This window comes from Mastigoproctus giganteus, chromosome 14, assembly GCF_048544385.1.
Source record: "Mastigoproctus giganteus isolate SK-2022 chromosome 14, ASM4854438v1, whole genome shotgun sequence".
Taxonomy (NCBI): domain Eukaryota; kingdom Metazoa; phylum Arthropoda; class Arachnida; order Uropygi; family Thelyphonidae; genus Mastigoproctus; species Mastigoproctus giganteus.
In genome coordinates, this window is record NC_143588.1 from 100,166,315 (window position 1) to 100,192,232 (window position 25,918).

Below are 25,918 nucleotides of genomic sequence, written 5' to 3' on the forward strand. Positions count from 1 at the left end.
ACTTCTGTAGATTATAATTTTCAGAAAATACGTATTAAGGAAAGTTATTCCAGAAAACGGCAGTTGAATGAATAAATGAGGAAGATGAAAAGTGGGTTCTGTGGGTTTGAAGTTGTACAGTAAATGGATGTTGGCTGGTGGCGGCACGTGTTCGGACTGTTTTGAAAGAGAGAGCGGGAATTATAGAAGCCAATTCAGAAGAACACTGCCCATGGAAGTATCTGTAGAAGAGGCATGCAGCAGAAACAGTGCATCTATGAGAAAGCGAGTGGAGAGACTCTGTTAGAGATGAATCATTAATTAACCTAACTGCCCTCTTCTGAATGGAATCAAGAAGCCTGAGAGAGGTTTTGGGGGCACCACCCCAGATGTGGGAACAATATTCCATGGCAGGGCAGATTTGCGATTTATACAGAGTGAGCAGCTGTTTGGAAGAAAAGTAACGCCGAGAGCGAAAGAGAAAACCAAGTTTTTTAGATGCAGAGGAAGCAATATATGTAAAGGACCTCTCACTTCGACTTTGTACTTAGAAGGGTTGTTTGTGAGAAAAAGATCAAGCGTATTGGCTGTATGATTAGGATTGTCCGGTATTCTTGTAGGTAAATGAACAATCTGTGCTAGGTCATTAGTAATTGTAAAAGCCTCAGCATCTCGACCTGCTGGGTCGGTGTGACTGGAAAACGGAAGCCAGCTGGAGTTGTGAACATTAAAATCACCAAGGAAAATTACCTCACTGTTAGGAAAGTTGGACTGAAGAAAGTCAAGTTGCAAAGAGAGGAAGTGAAAGAGCTCCAAGTGATTAGTGGAGTTGGGAGAACGGTAGAGACAACAGATGAATTTGACACAATGAGGTAGAGAGATTTTAAGCCAGAGAAGATCAAAGATAGGAGATTCCAAATTGCCAAGTCTCTGACAGGGAATATCAGAACGGACATATGCACATGTACCACCTTTGAGGCGAAAGGAATCATACAACGAATAATTTGGGCATCTGAGATGAGCAGTAGTTGAATCAACCGATAACTGAGATTCTGTCAGAAAAAGTACATGTGGTTTGGCAGATTGCAAATGGAAATGGACATCGTTGAGATTAGAATTGAGACCACGTATATTTGTGAAATGAATTAGGAAGTGCTTGGGAGGTTTAGATCTTTTCGCAGATAAGCTTGCTCTATTACTTTGACAATTCATGGTGTATTCAATAGTAAGAAAAAGTGGGTGGGATATGCTGTATGAAGTAATGAAATTTTTGGATATGCCGTACACATGGTAAGAATATACCCAGATCCTTGACATAACGTGGCCTTGACAATGCTCCCCGCATACGCACTACTCGGACTCCCTCCAGTCACTATCTGGCAGAGTAGAGGTAGCAAGATTATACACTAGCTGATCCGGAAGCCTCCTAGAGAGTTATCAATTGGTTCGGTCCGGTGTACTAACTAGCGGCCGGCCTGCGAACACTGTTTTAGAGCTGTACCCTCGAAATGTAAGGAATATTGGATCTAGCCGCGACGTTCATCATAACCTCAAAAGTCATCAATCATACTGCATGATGGAAGAGATAGGGAAGGGTTGACCGGAACTAAGCTCTAGAGACTAAACATGGGTACCACCACTTCAAGTCTCCAATAAGCAAAGTGGTGGTATTTCACCGGTTGATGAGATTCATCTATGACTTAGTACTGCCTGGTAACATAGAGGGGCGGCGTTCCTCCATGTGGTGTGGGCACCACACCTCGACCCCTGCTTACGTTGGTTCACACCTGGGTGGTCATCCACCATGTCCTTGTGCATGGAGGTTATACCCAGGATTACTAACAGTTCCACCATTGTGAAGGTGCAAGCAGAGGATTTGGCTGTCACAGACCGTCTGGACTTCGCCGAAATTGGGTCCACTTGACTTGAGTGTCACCCAAATATCAGTTCCTTCAGCGTTTTAGACTCCCTGGTAGCAAGTACAGCTTGTCTGGCATATCTGAGAGAATGGCTGTGACAACCTCAAGGACCGATTATACAGATTATTAGAATGAATAGACAAATGAAGTCTTTTTTTTTTTTGGCTGATTCTATATAAGCCGTGGTGTGCTGGAGCTGGCTCACTCGAGCTGATTGTTAAGTTTTCAAAAATTTTGCAAGCTGGTTGTTAAACTGACAATGGCTGTAAACTGTAGAGCAACACGCACATCGATCCACAATGACTAATGGCATTTGGGTGATAAGCTTGTATGTGGTGACATGGAAAATCCAGCTGAGGCACACTTATTTCTGCACCCTTTGTGCTTCCCTACGTGACAACCTGTGTAGGGATTATCTCCGCTAGCAATTTTACAGGAATATTATTTCCAACAAACATCCACTTAATCCACTTTTGTCTGGGCTGCTGCTTCTTAAGGTAATGACATTCCTATGCGCAATGTCTGTTAAAGATTTCATGTTTCTAGAATTATTGTGATATATCGTCACATATTGGATTTAATGGCCATAAATTTATTGGGAAAAGAGTTAGCAGATTGGGATGCAACTCCATTTGTCAAATCTATGGTTGAATCTCAACTATAGATTGTCTACGGATACAATGGCTACGATAAAAGTCAACGAAAACATTTTGTGAGAATCTATTGGCTGTATGGAAATTACAATAAAAAATGAATATTTTATTAGTTTCAAATTTTCATATTCCAAATTGTTATAATTCAGTAAAATGTATAATTAATATATACACATATATTATCTTATTTTTATTTATTTATTTTTTTTAGTGAACCGGTTGATAAAAATTTACCAGCACACCACTGTATATAAGTGTACTACTTTGCATAATTTTGCCACTACTAATACATGGTGATTTTTCTTGATTAATTTAACAGTAGGTTTAACAAGTTTAGGTTGTGGTGCATTCCTTACATTATGTATTATTTCACATGATAGGAGGTGTGATCAAAAAGTTTGGGATGCATTCCCAATGCTGTAAACTCATACCTCAAAGCTGATGATCTGACTGTTTTTACAGTTCACAGAATCTGAACTTCATTCAAATGCAACAGCAGATACACTTTAACAGTATTGAGCTATGGATGATGCAGATTGGGTACTGACTATCTATCTCATCAGAAATTGTGTCATTCACTTTTGTAACAAACAAAAGATGCATTCTGACCCAGAGCTACACTTAACAAATCATCTTATCTCAGTTGTGAATTGCATTCGCCTCCTTGGCCAGATTTTTAATAGTAAGTTGAATTTCTTAGAATATGTCAAATGTCTGCAGATTACTTGTCTGCGAAAAAAAAATGAATGTACTCAAGAGTTTTCTTCTATATCATGGGTTGCAGACCACTACATCTTACTTCACTTATATCTCGCCTTGATTATGATACCCCAGTGTGTGACTGCTAGTGAATAGGGGCTAGCACAGCTTGCCCCTATTCAATATTCTGCTTTCAGGATTGCTATAGGCACTTATAGAACATTGCCAGTAAAAAGTCAATATTGAGGGCCATGAAGTTCCACTCAGTCTCAGGAGAAAGATGTTACTTCTGAATTATGCAGCTAAAATTAGAAGCATGCTTATCCACCCAGTTTGGTTGATACTTAGTGATATACCTATTGGTATCAAATTGTAGGCACTGTCACAAACTTGGAATGTACACCTTGAAGAAGTCCTCCAAGATCCAAACAGTTCATTTGCCCCGTGGTCGTATATTAAACCATCCTGTGACAATTAATTCCTAAACTGGGGAAAACATTCCCTTGCAAATATCAACATACAACTCCATTCTGCTCACACACAAAATTATCTGCATTTTATGAAAATATATATACTGATTGAGACTATAAAGCATTTAGGGCGTAAGCCTCAAGCTATGGAAAAGTCTAGACTATGTATAAGTATAGTGCGAAAGCATCAATAATACATAGCCAAATCTGAATGAACAGAATATTAGCAAAGCGGCATCGTTTTAAGTTATATCTCATATTGTGAATACCTTCACAACGAGTTGCCATGATATTGCACTACTTTGAATAAGTAACGCTTCACCTGAGGAGAAGACTAATGTTACTTATTCTCAGATGGATACCAGCACCCAGACGGCACCGTTTCAGGGCTATTTGGCCCTTCTTCGGTGGGTGGGTAGATACCCGAGTGATGCAATGATGGCAAAACAGTTATGAAGTATAACTCCACAATATGAGATATTCTCATAATATTCTGTTCATTCAGATTTGGCTATGTATTATTGATGCTTTTGCACTATACTTATACATAGTCTAGACTTTTCCATAGCTTGAGGCTTATGCCCTAAATGCTTTATAGTCTAAATACATCATACACCATCAGGCATCTCTCATATTGTGGAGTTATACTTCATAACTGTTTTGCCATCATTGCCTCACTCGGGTACCTACCCACCCACCGAAGAAGGGCCAAATAGCCCTGAAATGGTGCCGTCTGGGTGGTGGTGGTATCCATCTGAGAATAAGTAACATTAGTCTTCTCCTCAGGTGAAGCGTTACTTATTCGAAGTAGTGCATTATAATGGCAACTCGTTGTGAAGGTATTCACAATATGAGATATAACTTAAAACGATGCCGCTTTGCTAATATTCTGTTCATTCAGATTTGGCTATGTATTATTGATGCTTTCGCACTATACTTATACATATACTGATTGATTAAAGTCTGATAGTGGAGTAGGTGCTGCATCCAATTTCCCTTTTAGCCACCATCTTTGTATCATTTCACACTGATTGTAACAGCTATACAGCTGAATTATGCAACATAAAGCTTTTCCTAGAAAATATTCACTCTCTGTCCAACAAAAAAGTGTAATGTATATGGATTCACAAAGTACACTTTTAGCCTTACAAAACACCTCCTCACCAGCACATCCTTTAATAAAATCCTTAAGAATTAAGCTGTACATATTCAGAAATGCCAGCAAATAGTCATCTTTTCTGAATCCCAGACCATACTGGGATATCAGGAAACGAATGTGTGAACTATGCTGCCAAATTTTCATCCAATCCAGCCTCATCATGTTATTGCATTCCATATGTTGACTACAGATCTAATATATGAAGGATATGTAAGGAACAGTGGACACTTCTATGGCAAGCTCAAACGGATAATAGGCTCTTTCAAATAAAATCAGAACCACACAGTCTTCTATCTTCTGTGCAAACAGAAAGAAGGAAGTACAGCCAAGCAATCTGGCAATTATTAAAAGCAGATTATCAGAGTTCATGAGTGGGCTGAAATTTATGAGTACACCCTCCAGACTGCTTCAGTCTTAGGGTGTTTATCCCCCCTCCCCACTGTTTTAACCCGATACAAAGACGACTTCTACAGACGGTGCGTGTTATCGGTAGTTGCAGTAGAAGTCATTTTCCTATCGGGTTAAAACAGTGGGAAGGGGGATAAACACCCTAAGACTGAAGCAGTCTGGAGGGTGTACTCATAAGTAAATTTCAGCCCACTCATGAACTCTGATAATCTGCTTTTAATAATAAGAAAAGACTAATCAATACATTTTTATCGACTTCTACTGCCACTACCGAGAATGCAGGGAGAAGCTGCAGGACTGGTAAAAGTTTCCTGTGGTTCTCATGTTGGCTTTCTTTACCTTAGCCCACTCTTCTTTTACAGAATTTGCTGGGTGTCTTGGGATTTCTTCATCATGAACTAAGGTTTTTCCACATTTTTGAATTGTTTATACCAATGCGCAACAATAGTAACCTGAGCAGTCTTTTCTATAAACAATGACCATTTCTTAATGTATTGTTTTGGGTGTTTTCCTTTGCAGAAAGAGGAACTATATTCTACTCTGTCTGTAGTTATACCCGTCACTTCATTCAGTGCTGCAAAAAAAAAAAAAAAATTGTCAGATTGAACCCAAAATTTGTTTGGTTGCTATAGGGATTTCAAGCATAAAACAAACAAACAAACAAACAAAAAAAAAAAATAATAATTTTTCTATCAGATATACTTCTGGGTGAATACAAATGTTTTTTGAACACCCCTTCACGATAGTCCTTGTGCCATGGAATATTTACAGTAACAATAAATGGGGAAAAAGGTTTTTCCTACTTAAGGTAAGAATTTCCCAAAATAGGCTTTAAATCAGCTGTATTCTGTTTGTTAAAGGAAATAATTACAGATCATATTTGGGGATCATAATAATTGCAGATCAATTTCCAACATATAATTTTCATTATATGTTGGAAATCTAGTAGATCAGTGATACTGTCAAGGTTTAACATGTTGTAATTTGGTTTTAAATTAAGTATTTATTATTTGGTATTTGAATGTGTGTAAATTTTTTATTTTTTTATTTTATATATTCTGCAGATGTCAGATATGGATCCTGGTTCAATGATGGGAGAAGATTTCAGCACAAGTGATGCAAACATGGGATTTCTTATGCCATCAGATGTAAGTAGGAATAGATTTTGTTGTTTAAAAAAATTTTTCTGAAGTTATTTCTTTTCAACTGTTGCAATTGTTAAATTGATTGCCTATTGTACTGAACTGAAGTTGGGTTCAGTTCTGGTAGTGCTTACAACTGAATACGGTATTAAGTCCTGAGTAGCAGTAGCCATTTATGACTATCCTTTGTCTCCTTGTGGTTTATCCATCGCAGTAACTTGCCCCTAATGTCACATTGCTTCAGTTTATATAATAATCATTCATGTGGAACAGTATCAAAAACTTTACTGAAATCTAAGTATACGATGTTAAAATTCTTTCCATTCAGCTCCTTTGTGGCGGACATAGGGCCGAGCAGTTCTAAAGCAATATAAACTCTTGTGACAAAGTGCCTTTTTTTCTGAGTTAGCGTTTTCTATTTAACCTTTTATTTCATATAAAGCACCTCAAAGTTAAATAAACAGAAGTTCAGAAAGGAAAGGCATTTTTCTTTTGTTTGCTAACAACTAATATCACTAACTAACCTAGCTGCTTGATCACTAGGTGGCACTACCTCCTGCCTCCTCATGTCAGGTAAAAACTTGGGAGGAGAAGTGCTCACTCCCAGGGAAAAATGGAGCAGTGACATTAGTTACTAACTTTGACTCCTCTGGTCCTACTGAAATGGCCCAAATAAACCATAAGAATGAAGAAGACAACAGTAACAGTACAATAAAAAGACAAAGAAACTGATGCTATAATGCACTCAGCACTGACATTTACAATCATCCATTCTACCAGTGAACAAACTACAGGAAAACTCATTTATTTATACAATAGAAGGGGCTAGGTGAAACACTGAAACCTGTCAAATGATTCTGGATGGGTGATATCTTAGTCAAAACTGTTAATACAAAATGCCCTGAAGAATTTATTGAAGTGGCTACCTTTGGATGGCTACCGGTTAAAACAATCTCCCAATTCAGAACTCATCCAGAGGAGTAATTTTGGACTGCAACGTCCTCAATATCACAGAGAAAGAAATGAGAAGGATGTAAAGAACAAAGAGTGGCAAGGGTTGAAAGAATTTCTGTCTGAAAGGATGACAGTGTCATCCAAACTAGAAATGTTATTTTGACTTAAAGATGCCTTGACGTCCAGCATTTGTTGAAGCTGAATATTTAGTATGCCGTGTTAGACAATATGTATCCCAAATCCACTGTGCTGCCAGAAGTTACGGTCATTCTCAGTTGGCTTGCAGGGGAGCATCAACGTGGCTCTAAAAAGCGTAACAACCAAGGCTGCATGTTTCTACAGGCATGATGTCAAAACTGCATAGGCAAACATCTGGCCTATTCCCAAATGTATGATATCTGGAAGAATGAAGAAGTGACGGAGGTATAAAGTTGAACATGATGTAACAGATCCAGAATCCAGAAAAGTAGTCTTACCAGCTATCATAGGAAGGCAGCCCTGTACTAAAGTAATTCTCAAATGTCAATTGAACAAACTGACATAATTCTGCCAAGTGAGTCTTTCTCTCAAAAGCACAAGAAAGACCTATTAAGGCAGTGTTAGGTGGGTCAGAAAACTGCTAGCTTGCGATGGGGCTACACAAACACTATTAGATTAAGAATAGCTGCACACAGAGGTTTAAGTGATTCTTGCATTAAATAAATTTGATGAATTTGAAGTGCTGGTCAAGTCATCAAATGCAGACATTGTGAGGATATCAGAGATATGGTGCCACTCAGATATAAGAGATGCAAAATTTGAATATGGGAATACAATACAGAAAGGATATGTATAGTAGAGGTCAAGTGGCACTGGGAGCTTCCCCAACTCTACATTTATAGCTTTTGAGATGCAATATAAACACTGTAAAGGCTAGGTGAGTGCAATTTATTATATGGTTTGTTTAGTGTATTGCAGGGATGTTTATCCTGCCTCTTAGTTGCTGGGAACCAGGGTCTTGATGTCACCCATCCAGTACTGCTGGGAGGTGGGCCAGATCAGTAGATGTGAAGTAAGTCTCAGGTGGGGTGAACTCTGGATCACAGCAGGCTTGCCGGGGTGTGCCCATTAGATGGGGGGGGGAAGCTTTCATTGGAAACGAGTTTGTTTGTTTGTTTTATTTTTAGGAGCATTAGCAACTAAGGCCATATTGCTCCGGGATATGCGGTGGTCATTCCCTGACCTTTCCGCATCCTCCGTATTTGGTGGTGATGGGCTCGAACCCCGGTCTAATCAAGAAGCGTGTGCTACGCACTGCTGCTCCTTCCCACCTGGCTACGGAGGAGCCTGGAAACAAGTGCGAAAGGTGACAGGTTGAGCTTGGGACAAAAGGTGAAGAGAAAGAAGTGGATGTTAAGGAAGGTTTTTTGCCAGGAAATGGAAAATTAGGGGATAGAGGGAGCACCTCTGTGAAGGTAACCCACCCTTCATGGGGGGGACTGATAAGAACATCAAAAGGTATTTAGGGTGGCAGGGTCCACCAGCAAAAGTTTAAGAGGGGAGATGAGTCATGGGACTAGGGTGCATATGTGGGGATTTGGATCGCTTTATATTTTATATATATTCAAGGGTGCGGTGCACATGCATTCTTCAACATGTAAGGAACATTCTCTTTCTTTCAATCTTCCACTTCTTTCATTACAGTAACCTGAATATGGGACAGCATACGCACGCACGCGCGCACACACGCACACGGGGGGGGGGGGGTTCCAACCCTTGCAGGACCAGATATATATAAATTTCACACACATATGATTGTCCAACATTCTCTCCTTACAATCACACACATTTACTCGTTTACTCATACCAAGTGTGCACACCCACACATTCAGACAGCTCCAAACACAAATATTAGAAGGTAAACAGATAGAACAGTATTTTTATATGCTGCAAGAATTTGTTTACACTCTCATGTATATACAACACTCAGTCACAACCATGCGTTCACATATTCTTTCAGCACTACACACACACACACACACACACACACATGATCACATGACCTTGCACACATAACTGTTTATCCAGTTGTGTGAGCACACACACACAAAGGGAAGGTACAGGGGAGGATTGGTACAATATTTTGTCTCGGGTTCTGTCTGTGTGTTTAAAATATTGTTTTTGCATATTTGGTTAGGGCTACATAGTACATTTGTGTTGTCATAGGTTGGACACGTGTACAGCAAATGCTGCCAGTCTTTAGGAAGGAGCACCATAGATACAGTGTGGGTAATTAAACTGGCCAGGCTGGTGGGACTTGGTCTTAAAGGACCCATGTCCAGTTATGAAAGTCATGAGCAGTCCTGAGGAGGACCACGGGGGTGGTTTTTGAGAAACCAAAGCTACATTTGGTAGGAATCTCCTGTTCACCTATCCCTTGGTGAACTGTCCCCAGTCTGCCTGCCATTGCTGAGTTAACAGAGTGGAAATTCTTTTTCTTTCCCTAGTCATATCAGTGGCTGACTCTAGTGTGATACTCAGGTATTGGGTCAGTATGCCTTTTCTCAGCCTGTAGTATAGTCCTTGGCATATTATTTCCAAATCCAAGGGGAGAGTACCTGCCAAGATTTTCAAGGCAGGGGGTACTCACTGTGTAGCAAGCTCTGGTTATAGTTAATAGAATGGTTCTTTGAATGCTTTTTAATTTCCTCTTGTTTATAACTATTCAATGTCCTGTGGAACCAGATACAGTCAGTCCTCGTATAGCACGATAGTTGTGTTCCTAGAAACCCTCGTGCAATGTAAATAACAGGCCTTATGGGAAAAATAGGGTTAGGTGCCGACCACCCAAGATTGAACATACATTTGTAATCAAAACATTACCAAACACAATAAATAATCGTAATAAAATACTTACGTATTTTATTATCACTATTACGTAATAAAATATTGCTTTTGCTTCTATCGTAAGCAAACTTGTTCTTTGTTTGATTTTCTATCCAAACAGATGACAGCCGTTAGTTGTCATCTGTTTTTGTCAACTTTCATAGCAGGAACAACTTGAGTTGTTCCTGCTATGAAAGTTGTTTTTATTTTTTCTGCATTCTTTCTAATTCTCGGCGTTGCCTCATTTAGGACTCTAGCACGTGCAATATCACATGGTCTTTCATTTCGCTCAAAGTGTTTCACAATTTCATATTTTTTTCCGGTAGAAGACAATGGAGGCTGGTGTGATTTTGGCAATAAACACTAGTATGAGGCCGCCTCCATGGCCAGGTGAGCAGGAGCAGCAGTGCGTAGCACACGCTTCTTGATTAGACCGGGGTTCGAACCCGTGACCACGAAATACAGAGGATGCGGAAAGGTCAGGGAATGACCACCGCATATCCACGGAGCAATATGGCCTTAGTTGCTAATGCTCCTAAAAACCAAATGACAACAACAACTAGTATGAGGCCGCTACAAATTTTCCTGGGTAAGAATTTTTGACTCAGTCCACCTCTGTTTATCATTATTGCTTTTCTTTTTCTCTCTGAATCTGATCTGTAGTGTCTTCACCAGGATGCTTCCTTTTCACACCTTTTAAGTATTTTACTCAATTTTAGGGAATAAAGCACAATTACAAAACGAAGAGGCACACTTGATACACATAAACAAAGCTGTGTGCGTGTAGCAACTGAATAAACAACACCGTAAAGGCAGAGTCTTTTTTTTTTTTTTTTTTTTTTTGGCTCACCTCACTAGCTCACATTTTACTAAAGCACATTTCTGGGGGTTACTACCATAAAACAATAAAAACAATTTCCAGTTGCATTCCTGCTAGTGGAATCTGTTATAAACAGGTAGTAAACTCTATCTAATTGCATTTGCGATAATACCGATAGCTGGAATTGTGTGGGTTTTTACGTTATTATGGTGGAATGTGTTTCCCCTTCACTGATATAAAAAACATAAATACATTTTTAGAATCTTCTCATTCCTATCGTGTTGCGTTCAGTTGGGGTGATTCTGCATTCGACTGCCATTTCTTGCAAACACAAAGGTGAATCGTGCATAAGCGAATTCGGTTTGTGTTATGCATGATATCGTTCCCCTATTTATAAATCGTGTATGATCGAATTCATGTAGTGTAAACATGTGTTATACGAGAACTGACTGGTATCGGCTTCTTAGGAAATGACAAGGGTGAAGACTGCTTTTTTATAATAAGCTTAATGTTTTCTTATTAAGACTCCATTTAGCGTGGCTGGTCCTGGAGATTAGGCTAGAATAGTTACTAACGTTATTTGTAATGTGTTTGTACCAAGACAGATTAGAAGTCAAGGTAATCCCTTAAAGAGATATATCATCTTGCCTAGAAATCAGAGTGTCACCAAAGATAAGCATAGGAGCAGAAGAATCCTTTTTGTGAGATATAAGACAAAACTGAGTTTTAGAAGGATTTAAATCAACTAAGTGTCTTTGCCCCACTGGAGAATTACCTGGAAATCGGCATTTAAGGAACTGGTAGTGGATATTCAAGAAGTTGAAGCAGATTGAGCAGGGCAAGGTTTCTCAAAATGGAAAGTCGAATGCAATGTGCTATCATCGGCAAAACTATGGATAGGATTTTCAGTCAATGGAAGAAGGTCATTAATATACAAGAGGAAAAGAGTGGGGGAAAGAACTGAACATTGGGCAACACCAGCATTAGTGGAGAAGTTAGAAGACAGCGTGCCATCTACCATCACCCTCAGCGAGCCATCTACCATCACCCTCAGCGAGCGATCAGAGAGAAAACTGGATAACCAGTTACAAAAAACAGTTGCCAAACCATAAGATGGAAGCTTGCTTAGAAGACCTTTAGGCACCTCCGTAGCCAGGTGGGCAGGAGCAGCAGTGCGTAGCACATGCTTCTTGATTAGACCGGGATTCGAGCCCGTGCCCACCAAATACGGAGGATGCGCAAAGGTCAGGGAATGGCCACCGCATATCCCTGGAGCAATATGGCCTTAGTTGCTAATGCTCCTAAAAACCAAATAACAAACAAACAGAAGACCTTTATGTCAAACAGGATCGAAAGCCTTTGAGATGTCAAGAGCAACTGCTTGTGTTTCACCGAACTTTTCCATTGAAGTTGTCCATAAATGGATAACATAAGCCAGAATATCACCAGTGGATCGCCACTGACGGAATTCATACTGGCGATCGTTGATCAGACGGAAGGTTTCTAGGTGGTTTAAGAGTTGGCGGTTAATTGATTTCTCCATTACTTTAGAAAGAGTAAAAATAATTGCAATGGGACGATAATTTGATGGGAGGGATTTGTCACCCATTTTATGAACTGGCTGGATATGAGCAAATTTCAAGCAGAAGGAAAAACACCTTTGGAATAAGAAAGTGAAAAAAGGCAACAAAGGACAGGAGTAAGTTCAGGAGCACAGGTTTTGAGAACAAGTGGAGAAATACCATCAAGACGTGGAGCTTTCTTAGCATCAAGATTTGTCAAAATCCTTCTGACATCCTTTTGACGGAAGACCACAGGAGGCATTGAATGGAGTGTGTTGGGAATGGTGGGAGGCGTTTTACCAAGATCATTAATACACGAGTTGGAAGAAAAATGGGATGCTAGCAGGTCAGCTTTATTCTTGGCTGAAGCGACAAACAGAACCATCAGGTTTTGACAGAGATGGGCAAAAGTTAGGGCCAAAGCTTTGGCAAGAGACCAGAATGCTTGGATAACATTAGGGAAAGAAGCAGGTTTTCTACTCTTAGCCTGTTCAAAATCTAGTTTGGACTGATAATAACTGCTTTAAAATTGTTGCAAGCTTTAGTGTAGGCAGAAAATGAAACTAAAGAATTGGAAACAAGCCAATTACGATATGTAACATTCTTCTCTTGTGAACAGCCTTAACACATTTATTGGAAAACCAAGGTTTAGATAAAGGACGAGATTTTAAAGTGGAGTGTGCGATAAAGGATTGCATTCCTACAAGAATAATTTCACTGACACAATTGAGCAAACGTTGACATCAGAAGTTTTGAAATAGTAATCCAAACTAGGAAAAGAAATCTCGCAGGTCATCCCATTTTGCATTCTTATAATGCCAAACAACATGAGGTTGGGAATGGCCATGAGATAAAGGCTCTATTGGAGAAGAGACAATCACTAAGGTGTGATCTGAGGTGCCTAAAGGACCACTCACTTCGACCGTGTACTTAGAAGGGTTGTTTATGAGAAAAAGGTTAGGATTGTTCGGTATTCTTGTGGGTAAATGAACAATGTGTGCAAGGTTATTATTAATTGCAATAGCTTCAGCATCTCGACCAACTGGTTGAGTGTGATTAGAAAACGGAAGCCAGCTGGAGTTGTGAACATTAAAATCACCAAGGAAAATTACTTCACTGTTAGGAAAGTTGGACTCGAGGAAGTCAGAGCTCCAAGTGATTAGTGTAGTTGGGTAAACGGTAGAGACAACAGTTGAATTTGACATAATGAGGTAGAGAGATTTTAAGCCAGAGAAGATCGAAAAGAGGAGATTCCAAATTTCCAAGTCTCTGTCAGGGAATATCGGGACGGCATGCTGTATAAAGTAATGAAATTTTTGGATATGGCATATACATGGTAAGAATATATCCAGATCCTTGACTTAACGTGGCCTCGTCAATGCTCCCTGCATCCACACTACTTGAACTCCCTCCAGTCACTATCTGGCAGAGTAGATAGAGGTAGCAAGATTATACACTAGCTGATCCAGAAGCCTTCTGAAGAGTTGCCAATAGGTTCGGTCCAGTGTACTAACTAGCAGCTGGCCTGAGAACACTGTTTTAGAGCTGTACCCTCGAAATGTAAGGAAGATTGGATCTCGCCATGATATCCATCATAAACTCAAAAGTCATCAGTCATACTGCATGGTGGAAGAGATGGGGAAGGGTTGACTGGAACTTAGCTCTGGAGACTAAATATGGGTTCCACCACTTCAAGCCTTCAATAAGCAAAGTGGTGGAACAACTAATTAATTACAGGTTAATTACAGACAACTGGTCTGTAATTAACGAGTAATTACCGACCAGCTAGTTTAACTTCTGTTCCGGTTAAAATAATGGAGTCACTGGTTAAAGATGCATTGCAGGATCATCTAGACAAGACTGCAGCAATAATTCAGACACAGCATGGGTTTGTTAAGGGAAAGTCTTGTCTGACAAATTTGATAGGATATTATGATGTGGTTACAAAGGAACTGGATGCAAAGAATAATTTTGATATCATATATTTGGATTTCAGGAAAGCTTTTGACACTGTTGCGCATAGAAGACTATTGTACAAATTGGAGTTGAGGTGTGTGAGGATGCCACACCTGAACCCCTGCTTACGTTGGTTCACACATGTGTAGTCACCCACAGTGTGCTTGTGCATGGGGGTCATACCCAGGATTACTACAGTACCACCATCATGAAGGTGCAAGCAGAGGATTTGGCTGTTGGAGGCTGTCTGGACTTTGCCGAAATTGGTCCACTTGACTTGAGTGTCACCCGAATATCAGTTCCATCAGCGTTTTATAATCCTACAGCTTGTCTGGCATATCTGAGAGAATGTCTCTGATGTCAAAGACCAAACATGTAAGCTCTTGATGTAGTATCTTCCCCATAAACTTGATGTGAAAACTCAACTTTCAGTTGGTGTTTTCTTTAGTTTTGTTAAAAATTAGAGGTTGATTTGTTGTTCAGTACTTTTGTTTGTCCGTTTTTCAGCAAACTTCAAAAACACACAGTAATTAAAACCTGTCTCGCTGCAAAGCGAATGTGCATGTTGGAACGTAACTTGGCAGACAACTAGGGAAAGATTCAAGGTCAACTCTTGTGCCTTTGTGTCACAATTGGTGCTTGGTGTGTAGTGGCTGCATGTGCAGTCTCGTTATTTAATAGCCACACCTTGTATAATCATCTTATGCAATTTGCTTCTTTGCCACTAAACTCAAATAAGCTCATTTGACATCAATTTGTCTAAAATTTGAACAGCATCTTTTAGTTGGTATAAAAATTTATTAGTCCCTTTCAATACTTCCATGGACACTTCTGATTTGGCATTTGCGTTTTTTAACAACTTCATGTGGTATCATTGAAAAGAATTTAAAAGTCTGATCCCTTTATTGCTTTTGCAAAAATAAAATCCATTTCCTTTACTCTTGACAGTAATTACTTTTTTGGATAAACTCCATGTCAATACACTATAATCACTGCTGCATAGTGGATTACTTTGTTTCTTTATATGTGATGAATCACTGTTGATAATCAGATTGTATAACTCCTCTTCTGTCATGTCTGTGCTTCCTGTGCACATTGTTCTTACTATAATCAAATTCTGCATCTGCGCTATTAGAGTGACACCATGTTTCTGATATTTCTGTAATGTCAGCTTTTGATGACTTAAGATAGGAATTTTTAGTTTTCTCTGCAGAACCTTTTTGCAAATCTAACACAGGTACCCCTCGAAAATAACATTTCCGTGTTCTGTTAGTCAATGATTAAAAATCCGAATTTTTTTCTACCTTTCTAAATATAGCCTAGTTTTTACTGCAATAGTTTCTGAAGTGATTTTCTTACAAATTACATATGAGAACCTGTCTTGCGCCCTGCCACTATTTTTGCTTGAAAATCCAAAATCATGGCATGGCACCAGACACGTGGCAATGCTCTGTTTGTTTAAAGTTTCACTTTATTTGTTTTCTTCTCTCACTGGGTCAATCTATTACATTTACCCTAGTGTTTTTGAAAGATTTATTTTCACAGCATAAAGATAATAATAGAAAACCCAGTGTTCTCTCAAAATGGTCACTCTGTGAGAAGCAACATATGTAATTTCAAATTTTGCATGGCACGAAGGGCACCAAATTTGAAATAGGCCTGAAAATGAAGTAACTAATAGTATCGAACATGTAGAATAAGTTTTTTTTTTTAATAATACAGCTACTCCCCAAATTATATAAATTCGACTTTACATAAATTTTTGTTGGTAAGTATTTTGCCTCCCGTAGGAAATAAATGGAGGACTCAACTAGAACGGCAAAAATATGTAGATATGTAACTCCATAAGCCAAGTGCCTTAAATGAAAACAAAGTACATACAACAGTCATTGTGTTTATGTTGTAATTCTTCTATGTTTTAAATGAAATGCTAATTTTGCTCCGTACGATCGTAGTCATCCAATTGTCATGTTTTTTGGAAATCTTACAATATTTACCCTGCCATCTTAAACATTAATAAGGCCTTGGTGGAAATTACTAAAAGTTGTTCAAATGGCGTATGGAAGAAAATGTGCCCATGGCACGTAAAAGGTTTCAAAGAATTTGAAAAAGATTGTAAAGCTTTCTTGCAGAGCTACTTCAGTTGGAGGTTGATGCCAGCAATGTAGTGAAGGCGTTAATAGAGGAAGAAGAGAAGGTATTATTTAACGAAGAACTTATTGACTTGCAAGTAGCAATAATGAGAGAAGAAAATGATGATGAGACTCAAGATGAACTAAATGAGGAGCTGCGATGCTTCATCACTAGAGATGGCAGTGGCATTTCGTGAAATTACATCAGCAGTGGCGAGGTTTCAGAAGATGGATCCTGACAGTGAATGATTCTTAAAAGTTAACAGATGGGTGAATAATATGCTTGCTTGCTGCTATGCAAGCAAGCATATTGAGCAAAAAAATCTGTGAAGAAAAGAACAAAGCCACCGTCCATCATCCATTAATTTGTTCATTTGTAAGGTTGAGTGGTTGACCCCTTCTAAATCTTTATAACTCTCAACCTCCACAGCGGTGTACTTATCAGCTGAAGATGTTGATTCTGGCAATGATGCTCAAGAGGTAAAACTTGCTGAGGTTATCCCCTCTCCTTCATCCAGTGAGTGAGTCAACCAGATGTCCGCAAGCCGAGTTAAATGCTTTAGGCAAATTTGAAGTGTATTTTTATCTCTGAGGTGATTTTTTTTTTTTTTTGTATCTATTTTATGATTTCTAATCAAATTAGATAGCAAGGGATGTTTAATGATATATTCTCTTTTGAAATTAGTGAGACATCTGGTCTACTAACATTGCCGATACCGCTACCGCCAGCTGCTGTAGTTCCATCCCCCCTAGGCCTTGAGCAATGCCCAATGCCATTGTGCCATCTATCTTATGCTTATTTTATTATTTTTGTACTGACACTTTTCAACTTGCATAAAGTTCCACAGAACACAACCCTCACATAAGTCGGGGAGTTGCAGTATTTATATATATAATAAGCATAAATATATGTCCATGCATAATTTGTATTTTCACATGTTTAAATCTTTTAAATTGGAAAATGGAAGACTAAGAGATGCTTCTATTTTGTCTAATTATAATATTTTTTAAAAAATTTCTTAGCAAAATTAATTTTTTGTTATTTTTGAAAATAAATGGTGTTAAAACACAGCTTGTTTGAAAAATAATTTTTTTTAGAACTTAAAAAGTTACACAATAAGCACTGTAATCCATTAAGAAAATATGAAGTATTGGCACTGTTCAAGCAGAATTTTAAAAAAATTAAAAAGAAAGTGGCTCCCTATCAGTTGCCCCACCACTATTTTTTTCTACAGATGGGTGCATCACCACTGCTCGGTTATAAATAAAAATGAGAAACACAAGAAAAAACCTGAAATTGTCATTCTTTCATTAAAAATCTCATGAAACTCGTCTTAAATTCATCAGTTTATATAAAGTCGAACTTGGTTATAATGAACATGGAAATAACGATATCACGGATGTAACGAGCAGAAAGCCATAATGATTTTAATTTATCTGTATTCCCATACAGTCGTTCGCTGTTATAACGAGCTTACTACACAGATATACCATACAAATCTGTGGCTTATTACACAGATATACCATACAAATTATGCAAACAGTCTTAATTGCTCAGGTAGTCGAAAGAACTCAATTCTTGTAATAGAAAAATGAAAAGGGCAACTTAGCTTTTGTGACCACCCCTATTGGATTAGCAGCTGGTTTATGACCTTTTCCTTTTGGGAACAGGGCTATACAATAGTGCCTTGGCAATTGGCATTCTGCTTGTCACATTACCCTATTTACAGATTGTCTTGTATTCACCGAACCATAAATTTATTTCAGGACTTCTAAGAATTTTAAAAACCATATTCCTAAGAACTTTGTATGCAGATCACTTTACTGTCATTTTAAAGTAAAATCAGTTAGAAATAAACGCTTTTTTTCGGAAACGTGTCTGCTAACAAAAGAAAGTGTCTTGATTCGTGAAAAGGTTGAAATTATTTGTGAGTTAGAATGCGGTGCAAAAAATGTTGAAGTGTGTAAAAAGTTTTCTTTGTTCTCGTCAACAGTATCGACATTGTGGAAGAATGAACATGTTTACATGTTGGCACTGGAAGAGAACATAACTGGGGGGGAAAAAATTTTTGAAAGTGCAAGGTTACAAACGTCAATGAAGCATTGCTTCAATGGTTCACTACCCAGAGAAGTGCTGGATTTTCAATGTACGGTCCGATCTTGAAGGCTCAAGCGAAAAAATTTGCTAAACAATTTGGATGCAACTATTTTGTATGTAACAACGGTTGGCTGGATCAATTTTAAAAACCGAATACAAGCATATTAATACAAATAATATGTATACTAATATTATCTTTTTCTCTCTAATATTTCTTTTGTTTTTTGAATCTATCTTTTTATCAAGTTATTGAGAATTTAAAAAAAATAGGAGGTAGATTTAACTTATTTCTGATATAGTGAGCAAAGGTTATAATGAGGAAATTTTGTTGGTCCCTTGATGCTCATTATAATCAGGTTTGACTGTACTGTACTTCTAATGTTATATAAGCAAATAATTTCTTTTGTTTTTTGAATCTATCTTTTTATCAAGTTATTGAGAATTTAAAAAAAATAGGAGGTAGATTTAACTTATTTCTGATATAGTGAGCAAAGGTTATAATGAGGAAATTTTGTTGGTCCCTTGATGCTCATTATAATCAGGTTTGACTGTACTGTACTGTACTTCTAATGTTATATAAGCAAATAAATCTGTACTTCTTTGTGGTTTAGTAACTCTAACAGTCCATATAACTGCTATTACTATTTGGTAATAGCAAATAGTAATAGCAGTTATATTTCCCCCCCCCCCACAAGCCACTGTGTCTCAAAAGAAGTAATGCAAGAAGAGGGTTTGAAAAAGAGATTTGTGTTCACCCAGAAGTAGTTGTGATAGAAAGATGAAATTTTTTGTTTGATACCTTAATCTCTATAGCAACCATACCAATTTTGTTTCAATTTGATAATTTTTTTTTTCTTTACAGCACTAAATGAAATAAAGTGTGATAGTGGACAAGTGAAATACAGATCAGTGACTCAGTTCCACTTTCTGCAAGGGGAGACACCCAAAACAATCCACGAAGAAATGGTCACTGTTTATAGAGAAGACTTCCCAGGTTACAGTGCTGTTGTACATTTATATAAAAAATTCAACTATGGAAGAACCTCAGTGCATGATGAAGAAATCCCAGGACACCCAGCAAATTGTGTAAAAAAAAAAAAAAAAAAGAGTATTGCAAAAATTGAGGCATTAATCCTGGAAGATCGCTGAATTAGCGTCAATGAACTATGCAGAGCTCCAAATTAGTGTAGGGTCTGTGGAGAACGTCATCTACCAACGGTTGCACGTGAGTAAAGTGTCTGCTAGATGGGTTCTCAGCCTTCTGACCCTTTACCAGAAGGAGGAAAGGGTGTGATGTGCAATATTGTTGATGTGCCAGGGAGAGCAAGAGAAGTTTTTCAAGGCTAGTCACCATGGATAAAACTTGGATCCATCACTATGATGTCAAAACAATGGAAGCATGCAGAAAGAATACTCCCCCCCCAAATCAAAGGTGCAACCAAGTGCTGGCTGGCAAGGTGATGCTATCAGTTTTTTGGAATCAGCATGGTGTAATACTAACAGATTACCTTCAGAAGGGCTGTACTGTGTTGGTGAAGTATTATTCCAACCTCATAAAGCTTTATAAAAAAAAAAAAAGCTATATTCTGCTATAAAAAAAAAAAAAACTAGAAAAGCTGTTCCACGATAATGCCCTTCACTTTCTTCAGCGAGGTGTACCCACAAATGTGAATTTTAAATATTGCCACATCCTGCTTATTCCCCTGGCCTTGTGCCCTCAGATTTCTTTCCCTGAAGTCCTTTCTTTGTGGGAAAACACTGCTGTGATGATGTGATTTCTGCTGCCGAGTCATTCTTTTGAAGGAGTCAGGGGACTTCCACAAAACTGGCCTGCAGAATTGTATTGAGAGGTTGCAAAAATGTGCCATTTTGCCTAGTAACTATGTTGAAAAAGTGTAATACCCGGTGTTTGTTTCAACCATCTGGGTGAATCTTTTTTGAACCCCCCCCCCCAATTACTCATTGTATCCCTCCAAATTAGTTTTCCAAACTTCCTAACATTGTCTCGAGAGCACTGACAAATATTCTTGCAACTCTTATATTCATGTGTATCTCATCTCTATAATAAGAGTCCTCTGCTAACAAGCACAAGCCTTGCTGAGAAATTTTACCACACGAGGTTTGCATGGATTCACCAAGACTGAATTGAATGATAACATTTTCTCATCAGAAACTGCTATTAATTCTTGGAAAAATTCCCAACACACACTAGATATGTTGGTTTAAAATGGTCAGTATCTGTGAAAATGGTTGCAGTGTTACTGTGCAACATTGGGTGGGGCTTGGCAGCTGTGTGAAACCTTTGGCATTGTTACTTTTTAACTTTGAATGATCTGAAGACAAAAGAGTGATGCTGTTTAAATGCTTCGTAGACAAAATGACACTAAGAGAGGAATGATAAGGCATACCATGTGCCCCTTCTCACTTGGTATAACTTTTTTTGACATTTGTTTTCCTTCGTTGTGGAAAGATATCAGATAAATATATATCTGATATCTTTATTTGTAGTAAGGTGATGTTATGAATTGTAGATTTTAGATTGAGTTCTAATTGTCAATTTTAATATCATTCTGTCCACTCAACCTGAATATGGTTAAAAATATTACTGTTGAAAAGTTATTATTTTGCACTGATAGAGAATACATATTATTCTGGCTGCAATGATCTAGCAGTTTATTTTAAACTTTATATTCTTTGGAATACTGAGGTGTTTAAGGGTTATTATGACATTAATACAATACAATGTACTTGACAAACCTGAAATAGTTTTTTGAAATGGCAATTTACATTTGCAGAATATTAATAGGCACAACAATTATAACTGTTGATGCCTGTAAAGATCTATTCAATTAGAACTCCCTGCTGTGTATGTTTTAGTACATTCAGTAAATTATTATTATTATTTGGTTAAATGTATATTGTAAATATTTTGCTATAAAGAAATATGTTTTTATAGAATTCATTACAAGTAGACAGCTCCATGGGTGAGGGTCCAAATGACCAGATGATGGGTGAGCAAGAAGGAGATACCTTAATGGGAAATGGATTAAGACCAAAATTTAAAGGGGGTTTTCGGAGGCGTTTTCCCAAAAAGGTGAGCATTTTGTATATATAAAAATTTATTCTAATTATTTAAATACTTAAGGAAAGGTCTGGTGAATAAAAAAAAATTTACTTAATCTCATTTGATGAATACACCTTTCTTTAATACAGTGAGGCCTGATAACTACAGATTGGATTATTGTGTTATTAATGTACGTATTTTGTGTTATTGTGTTATTAATATACACAGTGTTGAGAAGTATACAGATAATCTCATAAGTCTTTGATTAGTTTTTTTCGGAATGTCCATTCTAAAACTTCTACTCCACCACACATATGATAAGGGGTAATCTTTGCTTCCAAACATAGGTGCCTTACTGTACAACATTTGAATGCTTATGCTTGCCAATTCCATACAAGTGTGTAGGATGCTGAGAAAGTATCACAAGAACAATCCATTTTTATTTTGTGACACTAAATGTATTTTCAAAAATTAATTTATAAAGTGTTATTTTCATATCACTTTATTAAGTTATTTGATTGCTGTTATAAATTCATGATCAAGCTAGAAATATTTTGGTATGTTCCTTGTGATTTTTTGATGATCCTTTAAACTGCTGCTATTTCTTGGTTTATAGACAAGCAAGTGGATACATGTAATTTAATTGGTGTCTTCAAAATGTAGTAGTGTAAGCAGATGCATATATTGCATAAAATGAGGTAACACAAAAAATGCCCGCATAAATATTCAAATAGTTCATTGAGCATTAATTTGATCAACAATCAACTTAATAATCAGTTGCATTTGATTGCTGTTATTGTTATGGGAGATGAAAATTTCCATGTTGATACATTTATAGTCAGTTATGAGAATAAGAAATATATATATACACACACAAATAGTAAAGATGAAAATTTATGATAATGGTTGTTAATTATGTTGAAAAAAGTGGGGATAATTTCATAAATTTGAGAAAGTTTACAACCTGTCCCTTTGATTTTCATGAAGTTTGGTAAAATTGATAGGCATTGAGACGTGTACATGTGCTAAATTACAGCTCAGTGGGTCCTACAGGTTGAAAGTTATAGGAATTATATTTTTGTGGAAAAATAAATTTGTTTTTAAATTTCATAAAGAATTTAATTTAATAAAGTTATTAAATAAAATAAAATATGCCTATCTCCATCATTAATTAAAATAGTTTGTTAATTTTAAGCTCTTAATAAAGTTCTTGTGATAATGTAATAAAAAAAAAAGGGTGTTTTATTTTTCAAGGTTATCATGTGACCTTAATTTTCAAAAAATTACACTCCATTTCTACCTTACTCAACTTCAGTACATGTACCACATTTCAACTTGGGACAGCTATGGGTTCATTAGTTATTTAAAACTGAATGGTATGCACCTCAGACAAAACCATAATGAGCAGTAAGAACAACATCACAATGCATTTATGAAATAGTTTGTATGTCTAAGCTTAAAAATAATCATATAAGTTGCATATCAAATAATTTGATAGTTTTTCTTAAAATTTCATGTAATGTATATAATAATTTAAAATTCACAGTTGTCACGTTTATCTTTAAGTGAAGTAGAAGAAAAGTTTGTCTGTGATTTTGAAGTTGCTGGATGCTGACTGATTGCGGCACATGTTCGGACCAGTTTGGAAGATAGAGCTGGAATTACAGAAGTCAATTAAGAAGAACAGTGCTCGTGGAGATATCTATAGAAAAGGCATGCAACTGAAATGGATCATTTATGGGACAGAGTGGAGAGAGACTTGGTTAGAAATAGATCATTAATTAACCTAACTACTCTCTTTTGAATGGAGTCTAAGGAACTTGAAAGAGGTTTGGGGGCCCCCAGATGTCTGAACAATATTCCATGGTAGGGCAGATTTGAGATTTGTTCAGAGTGAAATGCTGTTTGGAAGAAAAGTAATGCCAAGAGTGAAAACCCACTTTTTTAGATGCAGAGGGAGCAATATTTGTAATATGCTTATGCCAATTGAAATTAGAAGTCGGGATAATTCCTAATAGAGATATGTGATCTTGTCTGGGGATCTGAGTGTCATTGAATAAAAGCATAGGTGAAAAAGAATCCTTTTTGAGAAATACAAGATAGGACCGAGTTTTAGAGGGATTGAAGTCAACTAAGTTATCTTTGCCTGACAGAAGAGTAATTGGAGATCAGCATTTAAAAATTGGTATTGGATATTCAAGAAATTTTAACTTGTGTGTGCAGGGCAAAGTTTTCTTAACTGGAAGGTGGAATGCAATGTGCTATCATCAGTAAAACTATGGATAGGATTTCCAATCAGTGGTGGAAGGTCATTAATATACAAGAAGAAAAGAGTGGAAGAAAGAACTGAACCTTAGCAAACACCACTATTAAAGATTAGAAGTAAGTGCATTGGGTGATAATTGAATGGTAGGGATTTGTCACACTTTTTTAGGAACTGGCTGGATATGAGCAAATTTCCAAGCAGAAGGGGAAAACACCAGTGGAATAAGAAAGTGTAAAAAAAAGGACATAGAACAGCAGTGAGCCCAGGAGCACAGATTTTGAGAACAAGTGGAGAATATTATCAGGACCGTTGCTTTTTTGGCATCAGGACTGTTCAAAATTCTGGCTCTTTTTGATGGAAGACAGGATGCATTGAATGAATGAAGTGTACTGCAAATGGTAGGAAGTGGTTTGCCAAGAGTGCCAATACACGAGGTAGAAGAAAAGTAGGATGCTAGCAAGTTATGAGGGCGGTTCAATAAAGAATCGCCCTGACCTAGCTGCAGAGGTGCTAGCTTGTTGATTCTTCACACAGGTTTTAGTCCTCTACATAGCCACCGTGCAGATTTACACATTTTTTTTCATTGACAAAATGAGACTACGGATACTGTTTTTGTGGAAGTGGTGAGGTTGGTCTTTGAACCATGACTCTGTTGCAGAAATGAGTTTCTCATTGTCAGGGAAGTGGGTCCCCCCCAAGAAATGATTTGAGGGAAGGAAACAAGAAGTCTGATGCTGCAAGATCGGGTGAGTAGGCTGGATGGGGCAGTATTTCATGTCCACAAGTGGCCACTTGTGTTGTTGCAATTTCAGCAGTGTGAACTGATGCATATTGTCTTGAAGCATTCTCACACCTTTGGACAGCATGCCACGCCTACATGTTTTGATTTTCTCCTGTAATTTTGTGAGTAAGTTGACATAATAGGCACCTGTAATTGTTCTACTTTTCAGCAGGTAATCAATCATTATTACGCCTTTCTCATCCCAAACTGTGGCACAATTTTATCAATCAGACACATTTTAATTGACTGTCCAGATTTTAGCAATATCCGTTTTACCGCTTTTAATCATCTGACTGGGCCGTATGCACTCAGTCAGATTTTATCCGACAATGACCATGTGTCTGCTATCTTTAGCTTTTTGAAATCAGTAAACCTTTTTACTGATATTTAAAAAATTGCTACTTGTTTATTGATATTTGTCTTTTACAGTTTATACTTGTTTTTATACTTTGACTTAGTGACCTAATTCATTAGGCCACTGAAAGTTTTACTTTTTTATGACCAGGTTTTGGTGCATTATAGCCTTAGTTGCTAATGCGCCAATAAAACCCAACCAACCAACCATCTCATCCCAAAACACTGTCAGCAAGACCTTTCTTGCTGATGCTTGGACCCTTGCTTTGTTGGGGGATGGGGAACAATAATGTCGCCATTCCATGAACTGCTTTTTACTTTCAGGGTCAAAATGGTGTATCCAACTTTCATCCTGAGTGATTTTGATGAGAGAAAAAGTTCCTAATTTTTTTGGCACAGGGCTAACAACTCTTGTGATTTCTGTTGTCGATCAGCCTTCTGGAAACTAGTCAATAATCGGGGAATACATCTTGCACTCAATTTCCATAAATGGAGTTGGTCATGAAGGACTGTTTCAACAGAGCCCACACTAATCTTCACCTCCTGGGACAATTCACACACAGATATCTGGTGATCTTCCATGATTAACGACTCCACTTTTCTGATCTTGCTGTCATCAGTGGCCGAATGGGCACGA

General features: G+C 37.6%; 1 protein-coding gene across 2 annotated transcripts in view; it reads left to right on the top strand.

Annotated features, from left to right (window-relative positions):
* LOC150075441 (uncharacterized) overlaps window positions 1–25,918 on the top strand; it is a 135,530-nt gene that overhangs the window by 67,943 nt on the left and 41,669 nt on the right. For both annotated transcript variants that reach the window (XM_090389212.1, XM_090389213.1), the window contains exons 2-3: window positions 6,352–6,435; window positions 21,773–21,910. In XM_090389212.1, coding sequence (XP_090245338.1) covers window positions 6,352–6,435; window positions 21,773–21,910 — 222 coding nt within the window. The remainder of the gene's footprint in view (window positions 1–6,351; window positions 6,436–21,772; window positions 21,911–25,918) is intronic.